General features: G+C 40.8%; 2 protein-coding genes across 4 annotated transcripts; one reads left to right on the top strand and one right to left on the bottom strand.

Annotated features, from left to right (window-relative positions):
• Positions 1–4,958: 4,958 nt before the first annotated feature.
• On the top strand, positions 4,959–17,136 carry dldh (dihydrolipoamide dehydrogenase). The gene is made up of 14 exons (XM_010884217.3): positions 4,959–5,077; positions 6,026–6,101; positions 6,239–6,318; positions 6,589–6,657; positions 6,781–6,850; positions 7,063–7,163; positions 7,576–7,719; positions 7,822–7,923; positions 8,044–8,234; positions 10,195–10,365; positions 10,843–11,032; positions 15,821–15,958; positions 16,047–16,136; positions 16,473–17,136. Exons 1-14 carry the CDS (start codon positions 5,039–5,041, stop codon positions 16,536–16,538), a joined length of 1,527 nt encoding a protein of 508 aa, XP_010882519.1. The 5' UTR covers positions 4,959–5,038; the 3' UTR covers positions 16,539–17,136.
• Positions 17,137–20,959: 3,823 nt separating this feature from the next.
• LOC105018624 (zinc finger protein 239-like) lies at positions 20,960–26,154 on the bottom strand. Of its 3 annotated transcripts, none has more exons than XM_010884218.3 (2): positions 25,893–26,154; positions 20,960–22,676 (listed from the first exon to the last, which is right to left on the bottom strand). In XM_010884218.3, the coding sequence occupies exons 1-2, from the start codon at positions 26,080–26,082 to the stop codon at positions 21,154–21,156; spliced, it is 1,713 nt and encodes a 570-aa protein (XP_010882520.2). In that variant the 5' UTR covers positions 26,083–26,154; the 3' UTR covers positions 20,960–21,153. The 3 variants fall into 3 exon arrangements, with proteins under 3 accessions (XP_010882520.2, XP_019912322.2, XP_034144115.1); XM_020056763.2 differs by lacking the exon at positions 25,893–26,154 and adding an exon at positions 24,811–24,896; XM_034288224.1 differs by lacking the exon at positions 25,893–26,154 and adding an exon at positions 24,403–24,521.
• Positions 26,155–27,417: the final 1,263 nt, after the last annotated feature.

Genomic DNA, 27,417 nt, shown 5'->3' with positions numbered 1-27,417 from the left:
ATGCATAAGATGGCTTGCCATGAGAGTGATCTCTACAGCCATTGAGAAGGCTCCAGGACCGCCACCAGGGATGCTGATGCCTCTACTGGAGCAGCATGACCCGGGAGAACTGGAACTTGGCGAATAGGGGTGATCTCTCTGGGGAGAGATCAAAAGGGGGAATTGTAGATATATTGATTGTATAAGTTAGTGAACTGTTGTAAGCTGTTGTAAGCAATGAAGCAAAATATTAAGTGTTTGTAACATAAGCTGAAACTGAAGGTGCAAGTAGGAGAACAGGAAACCCTGTACAAGCGGTTGCCGGGGAGAGAAAGATTTAGTATGTCTGTCTTTTGAGAAACAGGAAGCAGGTTAGAGACACACACACATAGTCGGACAGACAAAACAGAAACCACAAGGGGGCAATAGGATACTTGCAGTTATCCTTATTAGGTAGAGAATTGGAAGTGGACCAATGACACACTTGCTTTGCTAACTTAACGCCTCTATCTTTTGGGCGTAGTTGAAGTATAAAATGCTGTTTTGACTGTTGATCCTTAGACATTGTGTGGAGACACTTGTCTCCAAAAGCTTTTGTAATAAACGGAATATGCGGTACAGTAATTGACCTGACTCCTGAGGTTTTATTCTCCTTTCCAACAAACCAACTCGGGGAAGTGTTGACTTTAACACTTTTTACTGAACGACTCGCCAAGATCAGCGTCAGTAGAAAGAGTCGAACTTCCCATCACTAGTTGTATGGTTCATTTGGTTCCTATTCTGGAAGTTAGATAAATTCTGCATAATGACATGTATAATTAATTGTGCAACAAATGTATTTAGGTTGTCAGACTTTTATACTGTATTTCAATGCAAATTCAGGACATTTCTGAAAGATTTTGGAGCACCCTCTGGCACTGACCAGGATGAAGAGACATCTAGGCTTTGTGCAATTTAGTTTTATTTGTGTATTTTTTGTTAGCAATTGGGCGATAGTGTTAGAATTCGATTGTCTTTCTTTATTTGTATTCATATACAATTCATTTATATTGTTTTTGTAACTTTTTGATATTTTTATATGAGCGTGGGTTCGCCAAGGGAGCCATACAAGCTAGAACCGCCACTGCTTATACGCCTGAAATCGCATTTCTCGTTAAGATTAAGAACACTTGTTTGTATTTACATCATAGGGGAGGCCATAGACATAATAAAGAGTAGACCCCGCATTGGCTGCTGGGCGCGAGAAATACGGCCGCCATCTTGGACCGGGCATACTCCTAGTTGCGTAGCAGCAGAAGCAACGATGCCAGAGCACTGTGCAGCATATTCCTGCTCAAATCGGCGGACCATCGAAAGCAGGGCTCGGGGGATTACTTTTCACAGGTAAGATTTTACATTACCGTACTATTGATTGTATTTTGTGACTAGAATATTACCAGAGAGTTGAGAAGGAGCAAGGATCTTTGATATTACTGTACTGAAATCGTAGCCAGCTAGCTAGGCTATGTTTACTGCACCAGCCTGTGTTCACCCAGCTATGAACTGAGACTTGATAAGTCATATTCCATAACACTGACTTAGATTACAACTGACACAAGAATGCTATTGTAGAAATAAAACAAATATTACTGGTATAACATTGGCCATATGGTAGCTTTTGTGTAGTGAAGCTTTATTCATGGCAGAGTAACTAATAGCTTAGCTCACTACAATTTCCAAGTAGCTTGCCCAACACTGTGTATTACTCACATGTAATTCACCCTAACAAAAGTAAGATACCTCTCATGTCTCATACCCACCCCACTTAAAATAAAGGCAACAGAACATCTGATAGTAGAATGGTTTGCAAACAAGCTTATTCACAATTTCAGCAACTTTGGTTCATTATCAACAGATATGCATCAAAGTAGGAGTTTTGTTTGAAGAAAGGTTCTAAGAAACTTGAAGGAAGAAAATAAGCTTGACCTCCTTTTGAAATGTTTTCGTAAAGCGCTATATAAATATAATGTATTTTTTAAAATTATTATTTTAATAAGGTGCTGAGAGCTGCAGAGAGGGTGATCTGCCAAGCTTCACCAATGCAAGCTCCTAAGGTGTCGACAATCACACACATCGTCCGGGAAGAGATTGGAACAGAGGATGTTTTCTGCTTGGGGAACACATTGAGGAGACTCAGTTTGGCATCGACAACCATCATTCTGACTTGTTGTGTCTGTGTTTCTCAAAATAAGGCTGAGTGGGGAGATAACTGTGAGATAACTGTGGTCACACACAAGGGCCGAAATGTCGGCGAATGGAGATGTCCTCTCCTGAAACTGCTGAAGAGCAGCCATCTCCACAGCAGACAGGGACACAGTGTTATCCTGGGCTGCCACATTGCCTGTCTCACCAGGTGAGACACCACACCGAACCATCAGGCGGCGGAAGATAGCCTGGAAATGGCGTGCCGTTTAATTGTTATTCCAGCCGCCTTGTATGGAAAACAGGCACACAATTCATACATTACTCACAAGACATAAAGATATTCATTAGGTATATTTTCCGAATTAATTGTAATTAAAAGAACACCAACCCTACCTGACGCTCTGATTGAATTAAATAGGCTCTGTGCACAAGCGTATGGACGAAGTTCCGCTTCAGCCAGATGTTGGCATATCAGTTTCCGGTTTACTTAAGGCGATCACCCGCATCAGCCAAAATTTCAGTTTTTAGTAGAAGTCTCCAAGACCTGCCTAAAATAAGCATTAGTGATGTCCATCGAATTGTTGATGCCTGGTCCCCTGCTCCAACAAGCAAGCGGAACAAGGGATTCAAACTCTACGCATGGAGTTATCTGCACAACTACGAGGGTAAGTAGTTTACTGTGGTGTAAGCTAGTTAGCGATGTGTTCCTTTTTAGTGTAGTATTAGGCAGGACAATAGAACACATAAAAATTCACCCTAGCCTCAAAAACGGCAAAAGAACGCTGGCTGAGCTGGAACGCTAGCACGTCCCCATAGCAAGTGAATTGAAATGAACCTTCATTTAGCCTCTTCTAACCTGAATTAAGCTTAAAATTCCATAGCCTCAAAAAAGCACCAAAACAGGTCTCCTCTTTTATTTTACTACTGTAAACTCATTTCACAACAAAACTGAAAAATAACAACTGGCACAGGAAGTAAACATCTGGTCCTATATGATATTAATTGCGCTTAAACCTGCGTTACGTTGAAGTATATAAAAAGAATATTAAAAAAAATACATAAATTGCCTTTTCTGACCATTTCTAGTCTAGTGTTTAAAGTCATTGAATGGCGCAAGCCATATTTTATTAAAAAGAGGACATTCTCCTGATTAAAATGATGCCCCACTTGTACCTTGAAACTTAAATGAATCACGTACATTATATTTCATTTTTTCCCATACAACAGCATCACTCATCTTGTTGTGAGTTTAGGTGTTTACTAATGCGGATGAGTATTAGTAAGTAAACCGGAAACTGCAATGCAGACTTCTAGACAAAAGCGGAAGTTCGTTACTACGCTGGTGCACAGAGCCTATAGGAGCTCCAAGTGATCTTGGCTGAACCTGTAGGTGAGCACATACCGCTGAACCTTGAGCAGTTCAGGAATCATCAGCATCAACGTGTAGATAATGATAACAAATCCGATGACCGACAAGTACCTGCAAAAGAAAAAAGTTGTATTACTCTGATCATGGCGAAAAAAGTCACCCCAAGAAAGCCCCATGTGATTTTGTTAATTCAAAGCAGTAAATTGAATTTTCCCTCACATCCATCAGTAATGTGTAATCACCCCGTCTTAATCACAGGGGCGAAAATGGTAAACAGCTACCAGGGCAGATAGATAATTAGTTTGCATCCATGTTTTTAGGAATGGGATCTTGTTTAACTTATACAGTATACTTGTAGACAAAGGAACATTAACTTGGATCAATGTAATTGCAGAACTGGGATAACTTGAAAACACATGAAATACCCACCATGTTGACACCTACATGTACATGAACCAAAGTTGCTGAAATTGTGAATAAGCTTGTTTGCAAACCATTCTACTATCAGATGTTCTGTTGCCTTTATTTTAAGTGGGGTGGGTATGAGACATGAGAGGTATCTTACTTTTGTTAGGGTGAATTACATGTGAGTAATACACAGTGTTGGGCAAGCTACTTGGAAATTGTAGTGAGCTAAGCTATTAGTTACTCTGCCATGAATAAAGCTTCACTACACAAAAGCTACCACCCAGTCAAATGTAGCAAGCTAAGTAACACAAACACAGCAGTAGGCTAGTTCACTACATAGGAAGCAACTTTAAGTTGTGCTAATTTCACGTGACAAGAAGTGTAGCTTGTGTGGCCAAGCAACTTGGTAAATAAAGGAGTTACTACTACTGAAAAATTACTTGATTCTGGAAATAGTCAAGCTACCACCAAAACACTAAGTTACTTGCTAAGCTATTACTGCCCAACAATGATAATTATTTATTATACAGTCTGTGCCACTTGTGTAAAATTAGCTGGCCAATGTTATACCAGTAATATTTGTTTTATTTCTACAATAGCATTCTTGTGTCAGTTGTAATCTAAGTCAGTGTTATGGAATATGACTTATCATGTCTCAGTTCATAGCTGGGTGAACACCCGCTGGTGCAGTAAACATAGCCTAGCTAGCTGGCTACGATTTCAGTACAGTAATATCAAAGATCCTTGCTCTTTCTCAACTCTCTGGTAATATTCTAGTCACAAAATATAATAATGTTAAATCTTACTTGTGAAAAGTAATCCCCCGAGCCCTGCTTTCTATGGTCCGCCGATTTGAGCAGGAATATGCTCTGGCATCGTTGCTTCTGCTGCTACGCAACTAGGAGTATGACCGGTCCAAGATGGCGGCCGTATTTCTCGCGCCCAGCAGCCAATGCGGGGTCTACTCTTTATTATGTCTATGGAGACGACCGCCAACATTGGCATTTCCTGAAGTGTTACTGAGCACGCGCAATTTCGTGAGTCCTTGGATGATCCGCTTGCTGTAGGTTACACAGCCTGTGAAGGGACACATATAAAATGCAGAGCTGGAATCAAGTATATCGCACGCTGGCAGCGGTAAAGACGAATAATGATATCTAAGTTAGTTACTGAAGTTGTCTAGAATAAATATGAGTAAAAGCAAGATATATTGAACTGTTATATCGAGTGTTTTTACGTGGTTTAGGGAGACCAGGCCTTGCTAGCTGAGAAGTTAGCTATGCTAAAAACCCAGCTAGCTACAGTGGTGAGAGTAACGTTAAATATCAAGTTCGCAGGGTTAGCTAGTTGCCTGTTAACATGCATTTTCCGTGCGAGCCGTTGTCCGTGGCATGTGTTCTCTGTGTTGCTGGTTATGCTTAGTTTGTTGTTTTGATCAGTTAACATTAGCTAGCTAACGTTATTGTCGTCACGGAACTAGTTATTTGCAATAAAGGCGTTATAACATTAGGTAAGAGCTGACGTTAGCTAAGTACCATTAGCCATGACGAAGTTGACATAAAGTCAAACACAACCGTCAAGCACGCGAGATTGTTTATGTCCATGTAAAGAGCACCATCTTGCCTTTTGCTTAAACTGTTACTGTACGTCCGTGGCTATTAAAGCACTCAAGTTGACGTAAAACTATTTCATATTACTACTGTAGCTTGTTACCACTTTTATCTACATGTAACGTACAAGTCTTAGCATTTTTACCAGGACTACTGTACTTGCTTAATTAGGTAGCTATGTGAGTTCTCATCAACTGTCATATACTGAGAACAATCATAGTTATGCACTACATGTAACACTAACCGTTGCAGTAATGTAACGCTTTCAAGAAAACTGAATTCAAAGTTAATATTAATTTACATTTAAGCAATTTAGCTGACACTTCCAAAGCATACATTCTATTTAAACAAAAAAAATGTTTTGTAATTATTGGCAATTTGACAGTTCACACAACAGAGACAAGTTGACATTAGTCGTATACTATGTGTCTAACAACTCATTGTCCCAATTTGTATTCTCACCTATCACAAACAGCGGAGCCATCAGCTACCCAACAGGCTCCAAGGTGCAACAGTTCTTTCTGTCAGAACGTATGCTGACAAAGCACAAAGTAAGTCTGCATTTATCTATCCAATATCTCATTAGCTAATCAGTGGCGCTGCCCTTAAACTCTAGGCTATACACAATGTGAGTGCAATACAGATCTATCTGCACCTTTAATAAACATTTCCCCCCTCTGTTTCACAGTTGAAGCTGATGTCACAGTAGTGGGCTCTGGTCCTGGTGGGTATGTTGCTGCTATCAAAGCATCCCAGCTTGGGTTCAAGGTAAAATTACATCGTTACATGGAGGCACGGTTAAGTGGCAACGCTCTTTTCTTTATGCACATGTATATGGCCTCCGACGCACACCAGGGTTTAATACCATTTCTACCCTAAACCTCTGTCCCCACTTCACCTGAATGTCCACTGATTCCCAGTGACAGTATGAAAATAAGGATTGTGGCTGTCCACTCTCTTTAAAAGAAAAAGAAAAACACCCATTCTGTATCAACGCTAGTGGCTAATTGACTGGACAATCTGTTTATTAATTTACAGACGGTGTGTGTTGAAAAGAATGCCACCCTGGGCGGTACTTGTTTGAATGTCGGCTGTATCCCCTCCAAGGTAAACACCAAATGACCCGTCTTATTACATCTGCTGGGTAGTATTCAACTGTGACCTCAACTTCATCTCTGACAGTTGTTGAATAATGAGTGCGCCTCTTGTCTCCCCTGTCACCTTGTACAGGCTTTGCTGAACAACTCCTTCCTGTACCACCAGGCACATGGCAAGGACTTTGAAAGCAGGGGGATTGAAAGTAAGAGTCCACATCACGCAGTGGTCACTAGCAACCCTGGTTGTAGTGCGATAAAGGGTGCGTTCAGGCATTTGCTCCAGCCAGGTGTTTTATGAATGCCAGTAACATGACTCGAATGTCTCTCTCTCTGTCTCTCTCTCTGTCTCTCTCTCTGTCTCTCGGCATGTCTGTCTCTCTCTCTCTCTCTCTCTCTCTCTGCGTGTCTGTCTCAGTCACGGGGCTCACGTTGAACCTGGAGAAGATGATGTCACAGAAGAGTGGGGCGGTCAAGGCACTGACTGGGGGCATTGCACATTTATTCAAACAGAACAAGGTGAGGCTTCCACCGTGGTGGCACCTTGCATTGTAGAAGAGGGGCCCTGTTCAGGACAGCTTCTACAAGACCTTCGGCTCATGTTTTCTGTGAAGCATCCGGACGTTGTTTTCAGAAAGAGGCTAGAAGAAGGTGGAGAGTATCTTAACTGTTTGTCCCTCCCTAACAAATGCGCTTGGCACGTTGCCTCTCTGCTCATAACTGCTCTCCAAAACGAACTTTCCCAGGCATTTCAATAATGTGAGCAAGTTCTGGAAGCTGGACGTTTTTTTTTAATTAAACTCTTAGCTCACTTTATAGAAAATAGAAATCTAATCTAGGGATCCTGGCCAGTAGCATCTTTGTTCCAGAGTTTGTAATAAACTTTACCCCCATCTTTAATTGATGATGTAATATGGCCATTTCCTCTCAGGTGACGCATGTGAACGGCTTTGGCAAGATTACAGGCAAAAACCAGGTGACGGCCACAGCCGAGGACGGCAGCGAGCAGGTCATCAACAGCAAGAATATCCTCATCGCCACTGGCTCCGAGGTCACGCCCTTCCCTGGGATAGAGGTATAGAACGGTGCTCTTCAGTTGCAGGTGCATCACAGTGCTAGCGCCGATGTGTCTGGGGCCAAGCTGGGACCTAACTCTCTTAACCTCCTGCACCGTCAGGTTGATGAAGACACTGTGGTGTCGTCCACGGGAGCCCTGGAGCTGAAGAAGGTCCCGGAGCACCTCATTGTGATCGGTGCCGGAGTCATCGGAGTTGAGCTGGTGAGGGCAACACACTGTCACCGCAGGTCTAGAAAGATTGAGTACCAGTATGAAGAGCCCCAGCTCTTGAGGGATATCCGGTGTCCATTCTGACATTCTGTCGGGCCTTCTGTCCTCCAGGGTTCGGTGTGGCAGCGTCTCGGCTCCACGGTTACAGCGGTGGAGTTCTTGGGCCACGTAGGGGGTATGGGCATCGACATGGAGATCTCCAAGAACTTCCAGCGCATCCTGCAGAAGCAGGGTATTAAATTCAAACTGGGCACCAAGGTCATGGGCGCCACCAAGAGGCCAGACGGAAAGATTGATGTGGCGTGAGTTCCATTCCCGTGTGTGTGTGTGTGTGTGCGGTGAAGTGGTTTGACAAAACCATTAAAAAACTACTTAGCAGTAGCAAATACAAAATCAAAACCTAGTAATCTTATATAAGACATACATAGCCAAATGTTGGAAAAGTTTACAGATATTCTTGTCCTTATGATAGTGATAGATGACAATGTTAAATTTCAAGGTTGGTAGATCATATGACTAAATTAGATCTTTCAGTGTTAACTGCTTCATGAGTGCAGAAATACAACCAAGCTAGGCACTAGTACGGCTAAACCGATTGCAAATAGTAAATAAAAGTTAGTTTTTCACAATGTTTTTCAAGTATTACTGCAGTTTGTGTATTACCCACTGGTACTGGCGCCCTGTTAAAGGATGAATGACTCAACAAATTACGAAACAATGTTTGGTTCTTTGCTTGTTAGATTAGCTTATTTACATCAGCACTTGAATATGATATAACATCACTTAATTATTGAACTTTATGTATGTACATTGTTTACGTAGTAGTTAAAATATCAAATGTAATCAATGTCAGCTGGTCATTAAAAAAAAACGAGCTAATTGATGCAAACAATAACAAATTAACAAAAAGTCCTTGCAGGAATATGTTTGGCTGGACATTATGGAGAAGGGTGAGCCGGTTGTAGTTCCGTTCCTGGCTTTGTTGGGCTTCTTCCAGGTTTTGTCGGACGGGGGGGAAAGACACGTTCCATCAGTTTCTGCGTGATTTGGTGACAGATGTTTATTCCAGGCTTTCTTGGCCATGTCCAGCAGGCCCCTGTCTGGTCTTCCACACGCATGTACAAGAGCATCAGGTCCCAGTCGCAGCCATTCTCTGTGGTTAAGCATTCCACCAAGCATCCATCTGGGGCTGGTTGATGGACTTCTGCAGGTGATGGATGCACAGGAGTTGGCATAGGTCCTGCATCAAATGGGAAACAAAGGGGGTCCCCTGGTCTGTGAGGAGGTTAGGTGGGCTGGTTGGTGTGGTTGTGAACCAGCTCCTGGGTGACTTTCTCCAGGGCAGCCAGCTGCTGAGAAAGGCCCTGCAGGGAGGATGCTGCTGGTAAACCTGCTGCTGATCAGAAACTTCCAGCAGGCTCTTGGCCGTAGTCTTCTTAGGTGTGCTCTCCGTGGTCCTGAACCTCACTCTGCGGTGCTCTCTATGGCTGGGGCAGCTGTCGATTATGGTCGTGTCTGGTTCCGCTCCATTAAAAAAAAATAAAAGCTGATATGTTAATTTGGCTTTGAGGCAGCGGGGCTCGGTATTGTTGACTAGCATAATAGAAAAGTGACTACTAGTACTAAATCATTAATATGAATGTGTAATCCATTATATGTGGGAGCACAGAACAAGAACATAGTACTTTAAAAACCATTGGCTTAAAATAAAGTATTGTAAGGATTCAGCGGTCCCTGGTGCAGGGGTTCAGCGGTCCCTGGTGCAGGGGTTAGTTGGTGCCTGGTGCAGGGGTTAGTTGGTGCCTGGTGCAGGGGTTAGTTGGTGCCTGGTGCAGGGGTTAGTTGGTGCCTGGTGCAGGGGTTAGTTGGTGCCTGGTGCAGGGGTTAGTTGGTGCCTGGTGCAGGGGTTAGTTGGTGCCTGGTGCAGGGGTTAGTTGGTGCCTGGTGCAGGGGTTAGTTGGTGCCTGGTGCAGGGGTTCAGCGGTGCCTGGTGCAGGGGTTCAGCGGTGCCTGGTGCAGGGGTTCAGCGGTGCCTGGTGCAGGGGTTCAGCGGTGCCTGGTGCAGGGGTTCAGCGGTGCCTGGTGCAGGGGTTCAGCGGTGCCTGGTGCAGGGGTTCAGCGGTGCCTGGTGCAGGGGTTCAGCGGTGCCTGGTGCAGGGGTTCAGCGGTGCCTGGTGCAGGGGTTCAGCGGTGCCTGGTGCCCTTTGTTATATTTCATGTAAATACACTGTTCAACCATTTTTGTGTTTTTACGTTCTCCAGTGTGGAGGCGGCGGCCGGCGGAAAGAATGAGACACTGACTTGTGACGTGCTGCTAGTGTGTATCGGCAGACGGCCCTACACCAAGAATTTGGGCCTGGAGACTGTGGGCCTGGAGCTGGACAACAGGGGGCGCATCCCTGTCAACAACCGCTTCCAGACCAAAGTACCCAGGTAAACCTCAACCACCACTACACCACTAACATAAACACCTGATTTATCTAGACTGTTGCTCACAAAGGTTTTCACCCACCTCCAGTCCAAAAAAAATGTATCAGGGGTTTTTGCCACTGATCAACACAAACTATAATGTCAAAGTGAAAAATAAAATACATTTCTGAGTTAATTACAAAAATAACACTGAAAATAAGTGCATATATATTCCCCTCATTTTTCTGTGACACATTTGAATGAGGAGTGGTGCAACCAAGTCCTATAATTACTTGAATGGAGTCACTCAGTGTGCAATATAGGTGTTTCACATGATCAGTGGCAAAAATTCCTAATTCTATCCATATTGATTTCACAACAAACAGGGAAAGTCCAAGGGTGTCTTTTGAGAGCCACTGTACACCTATTCCAATAGGTTCTCACTAATATCTCTTTAAGAAATGACTAAATGTGATGGTTTCCATTTTTCACCCTCTGCAGTATCTATGCCATTGGTGATGTGATAGCTGGTCCCATGTTGGCCCACAAGGCGGAGGATGAGGGCATCATCTGTGTGGAGGGCATGGCCGGGGGTGCCGTGCACATCGACTATAACTGTGTCCCTTCTGTCGTCTACACGCACCCTGAGGTGGCATGGGTGGGCAAGACAGAGGAGCAGCTCAAAGAGGAGGTGATACACGCGCACACACTTGACTAAATTAATGAATCTACATAGCTTTTACATAGTGACTTTGGAAAGTATTCAGACCCTTTAACTTTCTACGCATTTTGATGTTTTTAGAACTTCATAGAGTCCAATTTTGGCAAGTTAATTTGATCAGCATGGTTTAGAAAGGCACACACCTGTCTTTATAAGGTCTCACCCTTTACAGTGCACGTCAGAATAAAAACCAAGCCGTGTAGTCCAAGGACCTCTCCTAAGACCTCTGGGGTAGAATTGTGTCATGGTGTAAATCTGGGGAAGGATATAAAATGTTGGTGAGGGAAGTGACCAAGAAGCCAATGGCCATTCTTAAAAGAGCTTCAGAGTTTCCTTGCAGAGATGGGAGAACCTGTCAGAAGAATGACCATCACTGCCTAACAACATTTCAAGGACTCTGAGAGCATTAGGAAGATAGTCAGGCTGAATGATAAGCGCTACATCAAAAACAATGCACCGCTTATCACCTGGATAATGCCATCCCTACAGAGAAGCATAGTGGTGGGAGCATCATGTTATGGGGATGCTTCTCAGCGACAGACTGGGTGACTGGTCAGGATTAAAGGATGAACGAAGCAAAATACAGAGGATCTTCCAGGGCCCTCATTCATCACGTGTGTAGATACTATGTACAAATTACAGTTACGAATAGAATTGAGAATGTTCGTATGCGTAGGAATGTTAGTCAAACCATCCTGCGACTGTTTTACACACTGGTAGATCACCATTGATCAATACCACATGTTCTTAGCCTCAGCCCTTGTGCACAACATTGGCTATTTGCATTTTGACACATCCCTAACTACCATATATGATCAAATAATCCCTTTGGGAAACAATTTACATAATATAAGAAAAAAACTGATTAACAGAAGTATATGTGCCTTAGTGTAACATGTGGAATACATGCCATAACTATTTGGCTTCCCTGTTGTTGCTTGCTTGATCAGTGAAAAATACAAATTTGCTTAAGAGAGGACAGTTAGGACAAGTGTTTACCATTGTGAAATATTCGGTTTTTCAAATGAGTATATTAAAGAAATCACCAATTTGCTCTGTCAAGTTGCCTAGGTACAAATATCTTTGTGGTTCTAAAGAATGAACAGGTGCAGCATCTTTTGCACATAACATATCATAAAAATGTGAAGACAGTGAAAGGGTCTGAATACTTCTTGAATCCATTAGTAATTACTACATTAGTTAATACATTAGTTCCTTTGTGTTGCTTTTAGCTGCTTAAGTGATAAAAGTTGTGATTTTACAATTACAATGAAATACCTTCTATAACTTTCTTTCAAAAAGTGCATGTTATTTTACCAATAAATAGACTGGTTAACCAGTTAATTAGAGAATTGTAATATTAAAAACACATTCATCATATTGGTTTCCTATAAAGTCTTACGGGCCAAGTTTTGTTTCATTACACTATGAACACAATGTATGCTGTTCCTGCCTAACGTGACTCTTATATCAGAACGGTACCCCTGGAAATTCCTCGCCCAGACTGATAGCAGCTACTAACATGGTAGCATTGTGTCTGTACTAGGGATGTCACAATACCGGAAATGTTGTAGTCGATACCAATACCAGTGAAATTCCACGATTCTCAATACCCAATTCAATACCACGGTAAAAAACAACAATAAATTAAATGTACTTCAACATACACTCCTTTAATAAAAACATTTGAACATTACAAAAAACAACAACAGTGGCATGTAGCCTTCACGTAATAAACATAAAAAACAATTAACATTACAAAAAGGAACAGTGGCATGTAGCCTTCAAATATTTAAAATAAATAGTACTGTGCTTAAAATACAATTAACTTTTAATGGCACTTTTTATCGCTAACGTTATATTTTGATGACAGATGACAGACTGAACTGTAAGGATAATAGCCTACTAATTCGAGCTATGGTTACATTACGTTAGCCTTAACATGGTAGCCTTTAGCCATTGCAAACATCATATGGAACATAGTTGGCCAGGCTACACAAAAATGCCAGCTGTCTCAAACAAAAATAATGGTAAGGTGTATTTCAAGATTAGTATATACACAAAGAGAGTACTTTTGATATGTTGTTAATGTAACGTGAATTGAAACTCACTCACCTTGAATTCTTTTAAATAAATCTGCATGTCGGTCTTTGAGGTGCTTCGCTAAGTTGGAAGTGTTTCCTCCTTTTGTCTCGAAAGTTCAAAGACACTGTTTGCGTATTGGTTTTTGCGAGTTTATTACTCCCTGATCATCCGCCTCGAATGCCAAGTACTTCCATAAACGACTCTCTTACAGTTTTTCTTTTCAATGAGTCAAGGAGGCGCTGCAGCTGCGCTTGGTACCTGCAGTATACAGGTGCTGGTCATAAACTTTGAATATCATCAAAAAGTTTATTTCATTAATTCCATTCAAAATTTGAAACTTGTATAATGTATACATTCATTCCACACCGAGTGATATATTTCAAGTGTTCATTTCTTTTCATAACTGACAACTAATGAAAACCCCAAATTCAGTATCTCAGAAAATTTGAATATTGTGAAAAGGTTCAATATTGAAGACACCTGGTGCCACACTCTAATCAGCTAATTAACCCAAAACACCTGCAAGGCCTTTAAATGGTCTCTCAGTCTAGTTCTGTAGGCAACACAATCATGGGGATGACTGCTGACTTGACAGCTGTCCAAAAGATGACCATTGACACCTTGCACAAGGAGGGCAAGACACAAAAGGTCACAGCTAAAGAGGCTGGCTGTTCACAGAGCTCTGTCCAAGCTCATTAATAGAGAGGTGAAGGGAAGGAAAATATTTGGTAGAAAAAGTGTACAAGCAATAGGGATAACCGCACCCTGGAGAGGATTGTGAAACAAAACCCATTCAGAAATGTGGGGGAGATTCACAAAGAGTGGACTGCAGCTGGAGTCAGTGCTTCAAGAACCACCACGCACAGACATATGCAAGACATGGGTTTCAGCTGTCGCATTCCTTGTCAAGCCACTCTTGAACAAGACAACACAGCTTCAGAAGCGTCTCGCCTGGGCTAAAGACAAAAAGGACTGGACTGCTGCTGAGTGGTCCAAAGTTATGTTCTCTGATGAAAGTAAATTTTGCATTTCCTTTGGAAATCAAGGTCCCAGAGTCTGGAGGAAGAGAGGAGAGGCACAGAATCCACATTGCTTGAAGTCCAGTATACATTTTCCACAGTCAGTGATGGTTTGGGGTGCCATGTCATCTGCTGGTGTTGGTCCACTGTGTTTTCTGAGGTCCAAGATTAACGCAGCCGTCTACCAGGAAGTTTTAGAGCACTTCATGCTTCCTGCTGCTGACCAACTTTATGGAGATGCAGATTTCATTTTCCAACAGGACTTGGCACCTGCACACAGTGCCAAAGCTACAAGTACCTGGTTTAAGGAGCATGTGTTCTTAATTGGCCAGCAAACTCGCCTGACCTTAACCCTATAGAAAATCTATGGGGTATTGTGAAGAGGAAGATGTGATAGACCCAACAATGCAGAAGAGCTGAAGGCCACTATCAGAGCAACCTGGGCTCTCATAACACCTGAGCAGTGCCACAGACTGATCAACTCCATGCCACGCCGCATTGCTGCAGTAATTCAGGCAAAAGGAGCCCCAACTAAGTATTGAGTGCTGTACATGCTCATACTTTTCATGTTCATACTTTTCAGTTGGCCAACATTTCTAAAAATCATTTTTTTGTATTGGTCTTAAGTAATATTCAAATTTTCTGAGATACTGAATTTGGGATTTTCATTCGTTGTCAGTTATAATCATCACAATTAAAAGAAATAAACATTTGAAATATATCAGTCTGTGTGTAATGAATGAATATAATATACACATTTCACTTTTTGAATGGAATTACTGAAATAAATCAACTTTCTGATGATATTCAAATTTTATGACCAGCACCTGTAGGTTTGCATGATATTGACAAAATGTGATATTGCGATATTGATCATAAATGTTGCAATATTGATATTCATTTTGATATTCTTAAACATAAGTAAAAACTGCCATTTTCACTTGCATTTGCCTTGATTGCACATATATACATCCCACTTGTACATACAGTTGTGCTCAAAAGTTTGCATGCCCTTGAAGAATTGGTAACGTGTCCCATTTGTGAAGAAAACATGATCGAGCAGGCAAAACGCATGTCTTTTATTTCTTATGGGATTCACATTCAACTGTAGGTCATAACGGAATGGCACATTCATAAAATAAAACATGGCAACAAAGATTTTTTTTTTTACTGACCCCTGTTCAAAAGTCTGCATACCCTTAGTTCTTAATACTGTGTATTGCCCCCTTTAGCATCAATGACAGCTTGCATTATTTTGTAATATTTGCACTATGGACCTGTGTGCTCACACTTGAATGGCAATTAGACAATGAACATGATCATTACGTAGCGGTTTCAAGCGGGCTGTAAATCGAACACAATTAAGCCACACAGCCGCATCTCTCCACAAAACAAACTTAATTATCACTTACTTTACTGAGTTTACTGATTATAGCCTGAATGTGCTATTAATAAAAAATTTATAACTTGAAATAAGTTTTATTTCTTCTGTCCCAAAAATATTGGAATTGAGCCGGGTTTCTATGAGAACCGGATTCGATAAGCATAATCGGAATCCATTCAATTGAAATGATACCCAAACGTAATTATTGGCCAGGCTGATTATTGGTCGACCCCTAAAGTGAAAGGCTGTAACCTCGGTTCTATTCCGCAGGGCATCCCATACAAGGTGGGCAAGTTCCCGTTTGCCGCCAACAGCCGAGCCAAAACCAACGCAGACACAGACGGCCTGGTGAAGATCCTTGGCCACAAAGAGACCGACCGGATATTGGGCGCTCACATCCTGGGCTCTGTGAGTCAAGCCACCTCTCACCTCAGCAGAGAGAATTTTGTGCTGCTTATTCGTGACCTACGCTAACTTTGCTGACCTTTGTGTTCAGGGGGCGGGAGAGATTATCAACGAGGCAGCGCTGGCCATGGAGTATGGAGCATCTTGCGAGGATGTCGCCAGAGTGTGCCACGCCCATCCTGTGAGTTAAATGGACAGGGAAACACACTGTAGCATCGGGGGTACATTTTAGACTATTTGTCAAAATATGGTTGGCAAACAGTTTCAAGTTGACCCTCACTTCTGGAGTCACATAGTCTGAATTCTGTGTTTCTAGTACGAGTTCTCTGGATAGCAAACTTATTGCTGGGACCAGAAAAACCAGAAAGAACACAGCTGGGGACAGGGATTCTTTTGAGGGATATCAATAGTGCAAGTTAGCCAGAATGTGCAACCAGGATATGAGCTATTATCTGGAATAGTGGGGTCAGTGCCATTAACCTAGTCCATCTAACCTGGTCATCCTCCTCTCTTACAGACCGTGTCCGAAGCCTTCAGAGAAGCCAATCTTGCAGCTTCCTTTGGAAAAGCTATAAACTTTTAACTGCCGTCTTTGCTCACACACCTGTGTACATAACCGTTCTGTCCATGATTTCCCCAACCGGAACAGTCTGTCCACAAACAACGCACACTCTAAAATGGTGGACACGGAAAGAACCGTGACCCCCTCAGCACCTATTTGAGGGCAACTCTGTATACATACAAAGACAAACTATGTACCACATTTAGTATGTTATTTAAATGTTCTTAATAAAGGGGTTTGGGTGATCAGAGTGGACCGAAAATCAGTCTTTTGACTTTTTACTTGGGAAGGTTTGCTGCTATATGAAATGACTAAAGTAGGATTTCTAGCTTTTTCCCAACACAACATTCTTGTTAGTGCAGTGCTCAGAATTGTATATTATTAGTTTTAGAGAATGAGTGACCCCAGGATGACTTGTGTAACACAAGCCATGACTGAGATGTTTTCAATTTGAAGACTAAAGCAAAACAAAACTATTTTCAATCAGGAGGCTGGAAAGGCCAAAGCAGCATCTGTCTTGTATGAATTCAGATACGGCTGCATGTTGTCATTCTGCGTGGTGTATACGTTCTTGCCTAACTCTAAGTTCTTCAGAAATAAATAAATGCAGCAACAATTCCGAAGTCCAGTGATGTGTGATGCATTTGCATGCGTTTGACTGTATTCGGTGTGATTTGCCCGAACAGCAGAGGAACCTGCCGACACCAATCACTTGCTTAGGTGAGATGTGACTCCCTCAGCAACTTCATCTGGAATGGTCACAGGTTAAGTGAAAGCATCAAGCAATTTCTGATACTGAAGGATTTGCGTTCACATGCGAATTGCATAGCTTCTGTGCTGTAGTGAAGTTGACATTTAAAAGGTGCTGTTTGAGTCAATGCACAGGGTGTACGGTGAATGTCACCATATAAGGAATGTGGCCATAGTTTCAGTATTGTTAGAGAGTGATTTCTTTGTGAAAAAGGGGCTTGTTAAAACTATAATTGCAGACATGGTTTACAAGCAAAAGTTGACCAATCAAGTCTGGCAACCCTGCACTCAGTAGCATTGCATTGAGTTGTTATCCTTGAGCCATTGGAAACTCAACCACAGCTGACTGGGATATACAATGTCAGTGTAGCTAAGCCTAACACTTTTACAGCCCTCAGTTTCATTCTATTAACATGCCACATTAGAAGGTAAAACAATCTGTCCCAAGAAAGCAATGTATGGTAGAAGAAAAAAAAAATAATTTTTTTTTGTCTTATGGTATAAAATCATTCTTTGAAAACTGCTTGATGATAACTAGCTGTTCAACTGTTCAAGAGCTTGAAATCTAACTAGGTGGTTTGGCATGAGTAAATGACTACTTTCCATGGCTCATAAATACACAGTTGGTATGAAATAAGTTAAGATACTTGACGAGAAGACCAAACATTAACAAGATCTATTTTATCCAATTAATTAGGTTAACTTTCAAAGGCAGTTCCCTTATTCTACCATCTGTCCTGACGATTGAGATAAATGACAGGGAAATAAAAATGGGAGGGTAGGAAAAGTCACTAATTGGTCAAATGTCATCTTAGAGCATTTAGCTTGTTTGACAAATCATTTTTTTTCACCAAGTGTTTATACATTTACACCAGTTATGGTTGTGAGTAATGTCTAAACACATGGTTTATGCACAGATGTATGCTTATACATGACAGATAAATAACCTCTGGTTTTTGTGGTTGAGTCAGTACTTAAATACATCAATACTCTAATGAGGGACCTTATCCTGGGCTGGGGTGTAGTGTTGAGGTATTGATTTATAATTGTTAAGCTCACTAATTGCACAAATTATGTAACTTTGACTGGATACAAATCTGAAATCCTCTTTTCAATTTGACACAACATTTTGTGTCATTTTGTTTTTGCAACCATTTATCATGAGCTGAACTCAAAGATCTAAGACTTGATGTACACAAAAGGCCTATTTCTCTTAAATATTGTTCACAAATCTGTCTAAATCTCTGTTAGTGAGCACTTCTCATTTGCCGAGATAATCCATCCACCCCACAGGTATGGCATATCAAGATGCTGATTAGACAGCACGATTATTGCACAGGTGTGCCTTAGGCTGGCTACAATAAAAGGCCACTTTAAAATGTGCAGTTTCACTGTATTTGGGGTTTCCGAAAACCATTTGCCTCACACAGTGCAACACATCTCCTTTGCATAGAGTAGATCAGGTTGTTGATTGTGGCCTTATGAATGTTGGAACACGCTGTTGTATACGCTGATCCAGAGCATCCCAAACATGCTCAATGGGTGACATGTCTGGTGAGTATGCTGGCCATGCAAGAACTGGGATGTTTTCAGCTTCCAAGAATTGTGTACAGATCCTTGCAACATGGGGCCGTGCATTATCATGCTGCAACATGAGCTGATGGTCATGGATGAATGGCACAAGAATGGGCTTCAGGATCTCGTCACGGTATCTCTGTGCATTCAAAATGCCATCAATAAAATGCACCTGTGTTCGTCATCCATAACACACGCCTGCCTATACCATTACCCCACCGCCACCATGGGCCACTCGATCCACAACGTTGACATCAGCAAATAATTCTGCACATTTTAGAGTGGCCTTTTATTGTGGCCAGCCTAAGGCACACCTGTGCAATAATCATGCTGTCTTGATATGCCACACCCGTGAGGTGGATGTATTATAGGTCTTTTGTGTACATAGAGAAAGTCTTAGATCTTTGAGTTCAGCTCATGATAAATGGGGGCAAAAACAAGTGTTGCATTTACAAATTTTGTTCAGTGTAAATCACAGAATTCAATTTAAAATGACACTATATACTATATTTTGGTTTATTAGCATGATGAGGGCATTTGTGGTCCAGTGGTTTGACAGTATGTGCAAGCATTTAAAAGAAACATCAGGATTATGATTGAGTTGCTTTTAAAGTTTAGTTTTCATGTAAAACCATTGCTGTTTTTCTTCTAAAGATTGCACCATTGGCCCTAATTTTAGTCAGATCTGACTTAGATCACACAAACTGAAGTATATTCCCATTTATATTTTACATGTATGTACACCTGAGTGATTAGAAACACTTCAGTGGTAAGCCATGACTTCCTGTTTCACTGGAGTATGAGGTGACAGGCCAAATTCCCATAGTCATCCATCACCATGGGATAGACCAGAGAATACTGTAATCATTCGAAAGGTTGAGTTGGGGTTAGACACTATCTACATAACTACAAGTTGTAAGGGAGAGAAAAATACACCAGAGGTGGTATATGCAGAAATATGCAGAGTACCTCATCCCCACTGGTGGTGGATGTTTCATGTTGTGGGGCTGTTTTTCTTCCAAAGGCCCTGGACTTGTTATGATACATTGTATCATGGACTCCAAGTACCAGCAGATTAAGTCAAAACCTGACTGCCTTCCTGGAAACTGGGCCGTGGTTGGTTGGTGATCCAAAGCACACCTCAAAACCAACACAAAAAAGGTTCACTGACCACAGAATCAACTGACCACAGGTTTTGCCATGGCCATCCCACTCCCTTGACCTAAACCCCATCCCTGTGGGATGAGCTGTAGAGAGTCTGCAAGAGTGAACCTCAGAATCTAAAGGATCCGTAGGGATTCAATTTGAAGGAATGGTCTCAGATCCCTTGCCATGTTTTCTCCAAACTCAATACACATAGGAAGACTCAGAGCTATCTTGGCAAAGGAAAGTTGCACAAAGTATTAAATTAAGGGGTGCCAAAAATTGTGGTACGCATATATGAGAAAAATATTTTATTCTTTCAATTAGCAACTGAGGGTTTGATATTTGATAATATTTTGAATGAAAGACCAAGAGGACAAAACAATACATTTAAAAAAATTCACAGCCCTTTTGCTCCTATTTACCAAGTGAGCCAATATTTGTGGATGACACTGTAATGGTCAACACAAGATCAGATTAAATCCATGCCTAACATTATGCTTACTAGACAAAGCTCTGAGCAACACATTCGGCTAATTTCACAGCTCAGATGACATATGTCAAAATAATGAGTAAGGACTTTTGTCATAAAGCAGGTGTCAACATCTGGTTAAAATGATTGGCAGTGTTTATAAAAAATAAAGGTGAATGTTACTATGGAAATTCTTGAACTAATGTACATTTGAGAAATGTCTGCTTTTCTATTACCTGGTATGTAACTCTGGTTTTGTTTGTGACACGTCTGCATAATATCAGAGGATCATTAGATACTCTGGCCATCTGTTTATCTGCCTAAACCAATAAGGGTATCTGTCCTTTGTTCCTTAGGAATGTGGCCCTTGGGGGAATCAGGGGCAATTGGCCCCTTTGGGTAAACACAACAGTAAACATCTAGGGCAGGAAGGATAAGGTGTGGGGGGGGGGGGGGCAGCCGACCCTTTGGGTAAAACCTGTGTGACATAAGACAGCTGGGCAGCATCTTACCACACCCCTTTTAACTGTAATAAATACGGACTGGTCATGTATTTTCCTCAGAGGATTATTCTGAAAAGCTTTTGACGTGTTTCTCTATTTGCAAATAAATTGTTAATTGTGCCAAGAGAATTTTGTCTCTGTACTTACTCCTTTAAGAGTTCCTATCGATGGAATTACCATCACAATGTGCCTATCAATCCCCTTCCCTCACACTGGATACAGTCATTTTGTGCATTATCTCCATGTGTTCACTCAGGCGTTGCTCTGATCTGAAGCACTTCAGACAATCATAGCAATATGGCTTCTTCTGAGTGTGTAGTCTCTGATGACTGTTTAATGCTCCTCTGCTTCCAAAGCATTTTGAACATGTAGGACATGTGTGTGATTTCTCCCCTGTGTGGACCTTCAGGTGCTCCTTCAATTGAAAGCCTGTGGAGAATAGCTTACCACATTCATTGCAGTAATGTGGTTTCTCCCCTCTGTGTCTCCTCATGTGCCTATTCAAATTGGAACTCTGACTGAAACTTTGGCCACAATCCTGGCAGCAAAAAGGTTTGTCATTGGTATGAATTCTCATATGCACGCTTAAATTATTGCGGAAGCTGAAACATTTGTTACATATTTGACATTGATGAGGTTTCTCCCCTGTGTGCATCTTCATATGCACTTGTAGATTAGCACTCTGGGGGAAACGTTTGCCACACTCAGAACAACCATGTGATTTCTCCCCTGTGTGAATTGTCATGTGGTTTTTCAAGTGTCCACTTCTACGGAAAGAATTGCCACATTCCTGGCAGCGATATGGCTTCTCCAATGTATGAGTCATCATATGCAGTTTCATAGAATGGCCAAGGCGGAATGTTTTTCCACAATCCACACAATGATATGGTTTCTCTCCAGTGTGGATCCTCATATGTGCATTCAGATTTCCAGTCTGGGTAAAACATTTGCCACATTCATGACATTGATGTGGTTTCTCACCTGTGTGGACTGCCTTTGTATGTGAATTCAGCTGTTCGGAACTACTAAAACATCTGCCACAGTTGTCACAGGCAAATGGTTTCTCGCCTGTGTGGGTCCTCATATGCTTTTTCAGATGCACAGCAGCATCAAAACTTTTGCCACAAACTTCACAAAATCGAGTCCTGTGAGTTTGTAATATGTGATCCATGACACCATTTAGGGATTCACAACTCTGTCCACACACACCACAAATGTGATCCTCATCTTTTCTATGTTTTCGACAATGTCTTAATAAAGCCCCAAGGGAGTGACAAGGCCTTCCACACACCTTGCAACAAGGACCAGGAGAACATTGTCTTTTTTCCCTCTGAGCTGCAGAACAGCCAGCATTTACTGCAGAGAGGGTCTGACAGTCACTGGTTATTTCTGAACAGTCTTCTTGTGTTTCTGTTTTTAATGGTTCAGTGAATGAGTCATTATCTTTGCATTCTCCACTACAGCTTTTGTTAAGATGGGAGGACTGAGTTGGGTAATGACTGAATTCCCGTTTCACACAGGGAGGAGTGAATACAGGGTATTGTGGGCAATACTTTGCCTCATGATGTTCTTTTTTCCCCAGGTTGATGGTAAAATCCTCTTGTTCTTCTTTAATCTGTGTGGCCTTGGTTTCATGCTTCCAACTAGGACTCCCCTCGTGGTCACATTGCTTTTTTTCTCTGGAAATCTCTTTGGAGCATCTGAGCTGTTGAAGGTCTAAGGGGAGAGAGAAACGGATTAGTATGTAAGCACTGACAAGAGTCTATGGGAAACCCAGTATTAATGTAATTCAGCCTTTATGATTGGTTCGTTAGTTGTAACAATGAAGTGTGGGAGACAGTGAGACACTAAAGAAACTGTCTGGTTTAGAGGCACAATGACACGTAACGCTTTGCAGAAAGTTAAACCTTAAAGCATAGTGTTATACATGGAAGGCATTTGTTTCCTATAATTAGGGCTGACCCTAAGGATTTGACATTAACAAAAATTGCAACCGAATATTCCAAAATTAACACACACAAAAAAACAAGAAAGCTGAGGAAAATTCATATTTTGGGGCATTTTCACTAAATTGTTGAGTTTGATTCCAGAATGTTTGACCTGTACGTGCTACAAAGCATGAATGTGTCCTGTGAAATTCCAGTGTTATGGACGCTACCTGGTTACTGAATATAGAAATGCCAGTTGGTAATAGCTGGTGGAAGTCCCACAACCAGCTAAAATACAAAGCTTCCCCACCAGAGATACCTGCTACAGAAATTTTAATAACAGTAACTCTTGAACAGCTCAAGCTAGACATCAAATAAACTTTACATGTTTAGGCAATACTATTTATTGACCATGACTATATTACTTAGACTAATTTGCATAAATATATCCATTAACAGTAACTCTTGAACCTTTCAAGATAGACACAAAATATAATTTGTTTCACCTGTTAAGGCTATCCCAATTTATAAATTCTCAAAAACTTTCATTGGCCAAGATTATTTGCATACTTCAAAAATTAACTAATATCTCTTGAACAGCTCACACTAGAGATGCCAAACCAAGTTTATTTCATATGTTTAGGCTATGCCTTATTTTGCTGAAAGTACAAGGCCGGAACTGAACTCACACAGCAGCAGCACATGCTTTGGAGACACCAGCCCACTGGACCAGCCAGGCCACGGGTGACTGTGACTTAAGCCACTGCGCTACTTTGTCCCCCATTAAATATCAGATGAATAGAGCAAAAATAAATACATCTTCATTAGTAACTATAGCAAAAATGTTAGTTGTACAGTTGCAGCCAAAAGTATTCACATCCTTCTACATATCCATTTCATCTAAATACACGATACATTTTTTGTATTGCAGAATGAATCAGTTCATTTTTAAAGGAACACACTCACCTCCCTGCTAGCTCAACTGAGCTCATAGATGCCCACATTGCCGCAAGAAGTAGCTAAAGTGACAAGGCAAGAAACCATGTTCTATTTTTAACCCAGACAGTGCTAGACAATTCTACCACCTCAATGGGAGCCTGAGCTAACCCAGTGGGCAGAATTTGAACCCTTGTCTTGCAATGACACAGCAACTTTACCAATGCGCCACTCAATCAATAGACATTTTTTAAATGATAGGGTGGGATAGCCTGAACATGGTGTAAAACAAGGTGAATTTGGATCGTATAGCTTGAAAGATTCAAGTTACTGTTAGTAACACTTCCACAGCCAGTATCTCACGTCAGGAAGCTTAATCTTTTTTTAAGTTGAGGGACTCACCAGCTATTAATAGATTATGTTACTACAGTCAATAACCAGGAAGGGCTAGCTAGCCAGCCTGCCAGCTAGTCAGTAGGCACCTTGCTAGCTTAAAAGCTAGTGCAAGCTAACCTCGCTCAGTTGAGAAGTTTGTATGTACTAGGCATACTAACTTCAAGATATCTTTTGAATCTTACCCAACATGTTAGTCTTCCTGTCACATTCACACAGTCCATTCTGCATTTTGTGCTGCCAAACTAGACTTTAAATACACACCTTAATAAGCCATGTAAATATTCTATACGAGCCTTATGAATATTCGGGAAGCACACTTCCTGGCGTGAACAAAATCAAATAGAAATATTTTAGATTTTGTTAATTAAATTACATTTAACAGAATAAATTGTTTATTTTCTTCAAATTCCCAAACGGTCAAAATATATATTTTAAATTTGGCCAAAATCTGTTTTGAATCGTGAATTCAATATCAAAGACATACAGTAAAACCCTTTTTCATTCAGTTTTGCCGTTGCACAAGATAGCCATTTTATGTAGTATTTTAGCAAACTAGTAATATAAGCAGACGGGACAAGCCCACTACCCACTTCCTATTTCCGACGAGCAAATGAAACCATTCCTGGTTCTGCGAGCGGCGGCTGTAAACTAATTGTCTGTGATTTCTGCTGGTACATTATAGTATCGTCATATTGGCAACATTAGAGATTCCGTATCAACAATAAGACTTCCGGTTTATGCCTTCAAAATAGAAGTTCGCGGAAAACCGCGATATTAACAATATTAAATGAATCATTTTGCCTCTTTGCTTAGTGTATATTGTAAACTTCACAAAGGATTAATCTAGGGTGGAGCACATGGAGATGGAGTAAATTATTGTTGTAAAAATGTCATATTTTAAAAATGAGTTGAATCCTTGATGATGTAATTCTTGTTAATTTGCTGCTGTTCATTACTTATATATGGGCTTGTTGTACTAAATCCAGCAACACTATACTTTCCTTCTCCCCCATTGCAACACATCACCCTATTCAGTCTCCTGAACATTTCATACAATACATTCACTGTGGCATATAAAATATAATTTTCTGTATAGGGCAATATGTACATGTACAGTCTATAATAGTGTTTTGTATTGGGGGCTAAAGAGAGTGTGTAAAATATTGTGTTGCTAGATGTAGCACACCATTCCTCATAATTAGACAGGTTTGACTTACTCTAACACACTGTCCTGAACATTTCCTACATTTCTTTGTCTGTGGAACATTCAATAGTTTTTGAGTTGTGAGTCAATATGTATTCCATATTCAGTCACTCGCACTGTCTGAATTTTGACTTTGGAAATTACTCTTGAATATGATCAAATATGAATTGTTGTCCATGTTTTGAGGGATACATTTTCTTAAACAATTAATAAACTGATTTTATGTCAGTTTTGAAGTAATAGGTTGGTCTCTTTTATTTTGAAAATGTCCTCATTTTCGTGATCCGGAAGTGTTTCTTCAAGGTTGCTCTTAAGACGCTGATTACATTTGTGGCGTTCACCACTGAACTATAGATGTGCACACTTGTGGAAATTATTCTATATTTTAAACTAATTACGTTGCAATGTTTACCAAATACACAGACAATAGTTTCATAAAAATTCAACTTTAGAGTCGTAGTGACAAACCTGTTCTTTGTAACTTTATCTCAGGTTTAAGGAGGATATCAAGCAGCTTCTGAAGACGTCCATTCTCTTCGTTAGATATGGACTCTTTTCCTTGATAGTCTGTTATGGTTTTTTCAACGACTCTGAATAGCCCAGGAGACGCTGTAAATCGAGGATTGAAAATCAATCTTAACAACTCTATTTTGTGCATTTTCCCCAATGTACAATTTGGTAACGTGGTTCACTCTCTGGTTGTTCAAAAACATGCGCTGGAACGATTATGGCGCTAACAAACCTCTATATTAGTGACAAGAGAAACGACCACGTAGATGGAGGCACCACATGCCTAGTGCGTCGGATCGTTCGCACTATGCCACCTGCTGGAGCGGAGTGCAAATGGTCAAATAATGGGTCGGATAAACTCATATTAATCTCAGACCACGGATTGTGAATTGACGTTTTATCCTCATTGTTTTTGTTAATTTATTTTCTTAATTTTTGTTTGATCTTAGCTTCTAACTCAGCCTATACTTTTCCTTTGGACTCTATTAATGCATGACCTCTTTACAATGGTACTGCTGTGGTACATAAGCAATAAGGCACAAGGTGTGGTTATATGGCCAACATACCACCACCACAAGCTGTTGTTTTTAAATGATGCATCACAAAGTGCCTGGATACAGCAACTTAGCCATGATATATTGTCAATGCAATTACAAAAGAGAAAGTTAATGTAATTGTTTTAACTTGCATTACACATTGCCAAGAAGAGTCACTTGGAAATTTCTTTATGAATTGTTCCTTACTCTTTTTACAATATTGCATAGTAAACTCACCAAGGTCAAAAAAAGTTAAGCCACAGATAGACAGGTTGTCGTTTTCATTACCCTTCATCTAGATTAACTCAACCCAAATATACAGTATTACATCACATTATATTTCCTGCATAATACATTTTTCCTTCAAGTTCTCCAGCTTTTGACCCTCTTCTCCATCTGTTCAAAATGAAAGTTCTCCTTTGAGAAGGCTTCAGATAATGTCTGAGAGAATATTTGAACAACCACACCATGAAGACCAAGGAGCTTCCAAAAAAAGCCTGTGAGTGTTGGAATAAAAAAACTTTGAACATCCTCCTCAGCACTGGTAAATCCATTATCCAAAAATACAAAGTAAGTGTAATGACTATGACTTTGCTCAGAGGAGGTCATCCACTGAAACTGAATGATTGGGAATGAGATCGGGGGTCAGAGACGAACATTCATGGAAATGGTAAATTATTACCTAAAACCGCATTTAGCCATTTGTCATTATCCATGAAAAAAATCAGTGCGGTCACAGAATATTCTTTCATAGTGGCTGTTCTAGCTTGTGTGGCTTCCTGGGCAAATCCCTTGCTCAGCCCCACATGTAAATACAAAAATATATACAAAAATAAGACTATATGTACACCATGACAAGGAAGTTTTGTTTAAATCTAAAATAGTTTCCTTATAGTAACAAAATGTGTTCATATACAAATATGTATATTATTTTTTAAATCATAGTA

This window comes from Esox lucius, chromosome 19, assembly GCF_011004845.1.
Source record: "Esox lucius isolate fEsoLuc1 chromosome 19, fEsoLuc1.pri, whole genome shotgun sequence".
Classification (NCBI taxonomy): domain Eukaryota; kingdom Metazoa; phylum Chordata; class Actinopteri; order Esociformes; family Esocidae; genus Esox; species Esox lucius.
This window is presented reverse-complemented; position numbering and strand designations above follow the sequence as displayed.

Coding starts and splice junctions, on each gene's coding strand:
- dldh (XM_010884217.3), top strand. CDS start 5,039: ATGCAGAGCTGGAATCAAGTATATCGCACGCTGGCAGCG. Junction 5,078..6,025: donor TATATCGCACGCTGGCAGCG/GTAAAGACGAAT, acceptor TATCACAAACAG/CGGAGCCATCAGCTACCCAA. Junction 7,924..8,043: donor GAGTCATCGGAGTTGAGCTG/GTGAGGGCAACA, acceptor TCTGTCCTCCAG/GGTTCGGTGTGGCAGCGTCT.
- LOC105018624 (XM_010884218.3), bottom strand. CDS start 26,082: ATGCACAAAATAGAGTTGTTAAGATTGATTTTCAATCCTCGATTTACA. Junction 22,677..25,892: donor GATAAAGTTACAAAGAACAG/GTTTGTCACTAC, acceptor CTCTCCCCTTAG/ACCTTCAACAGCTCAGATGC.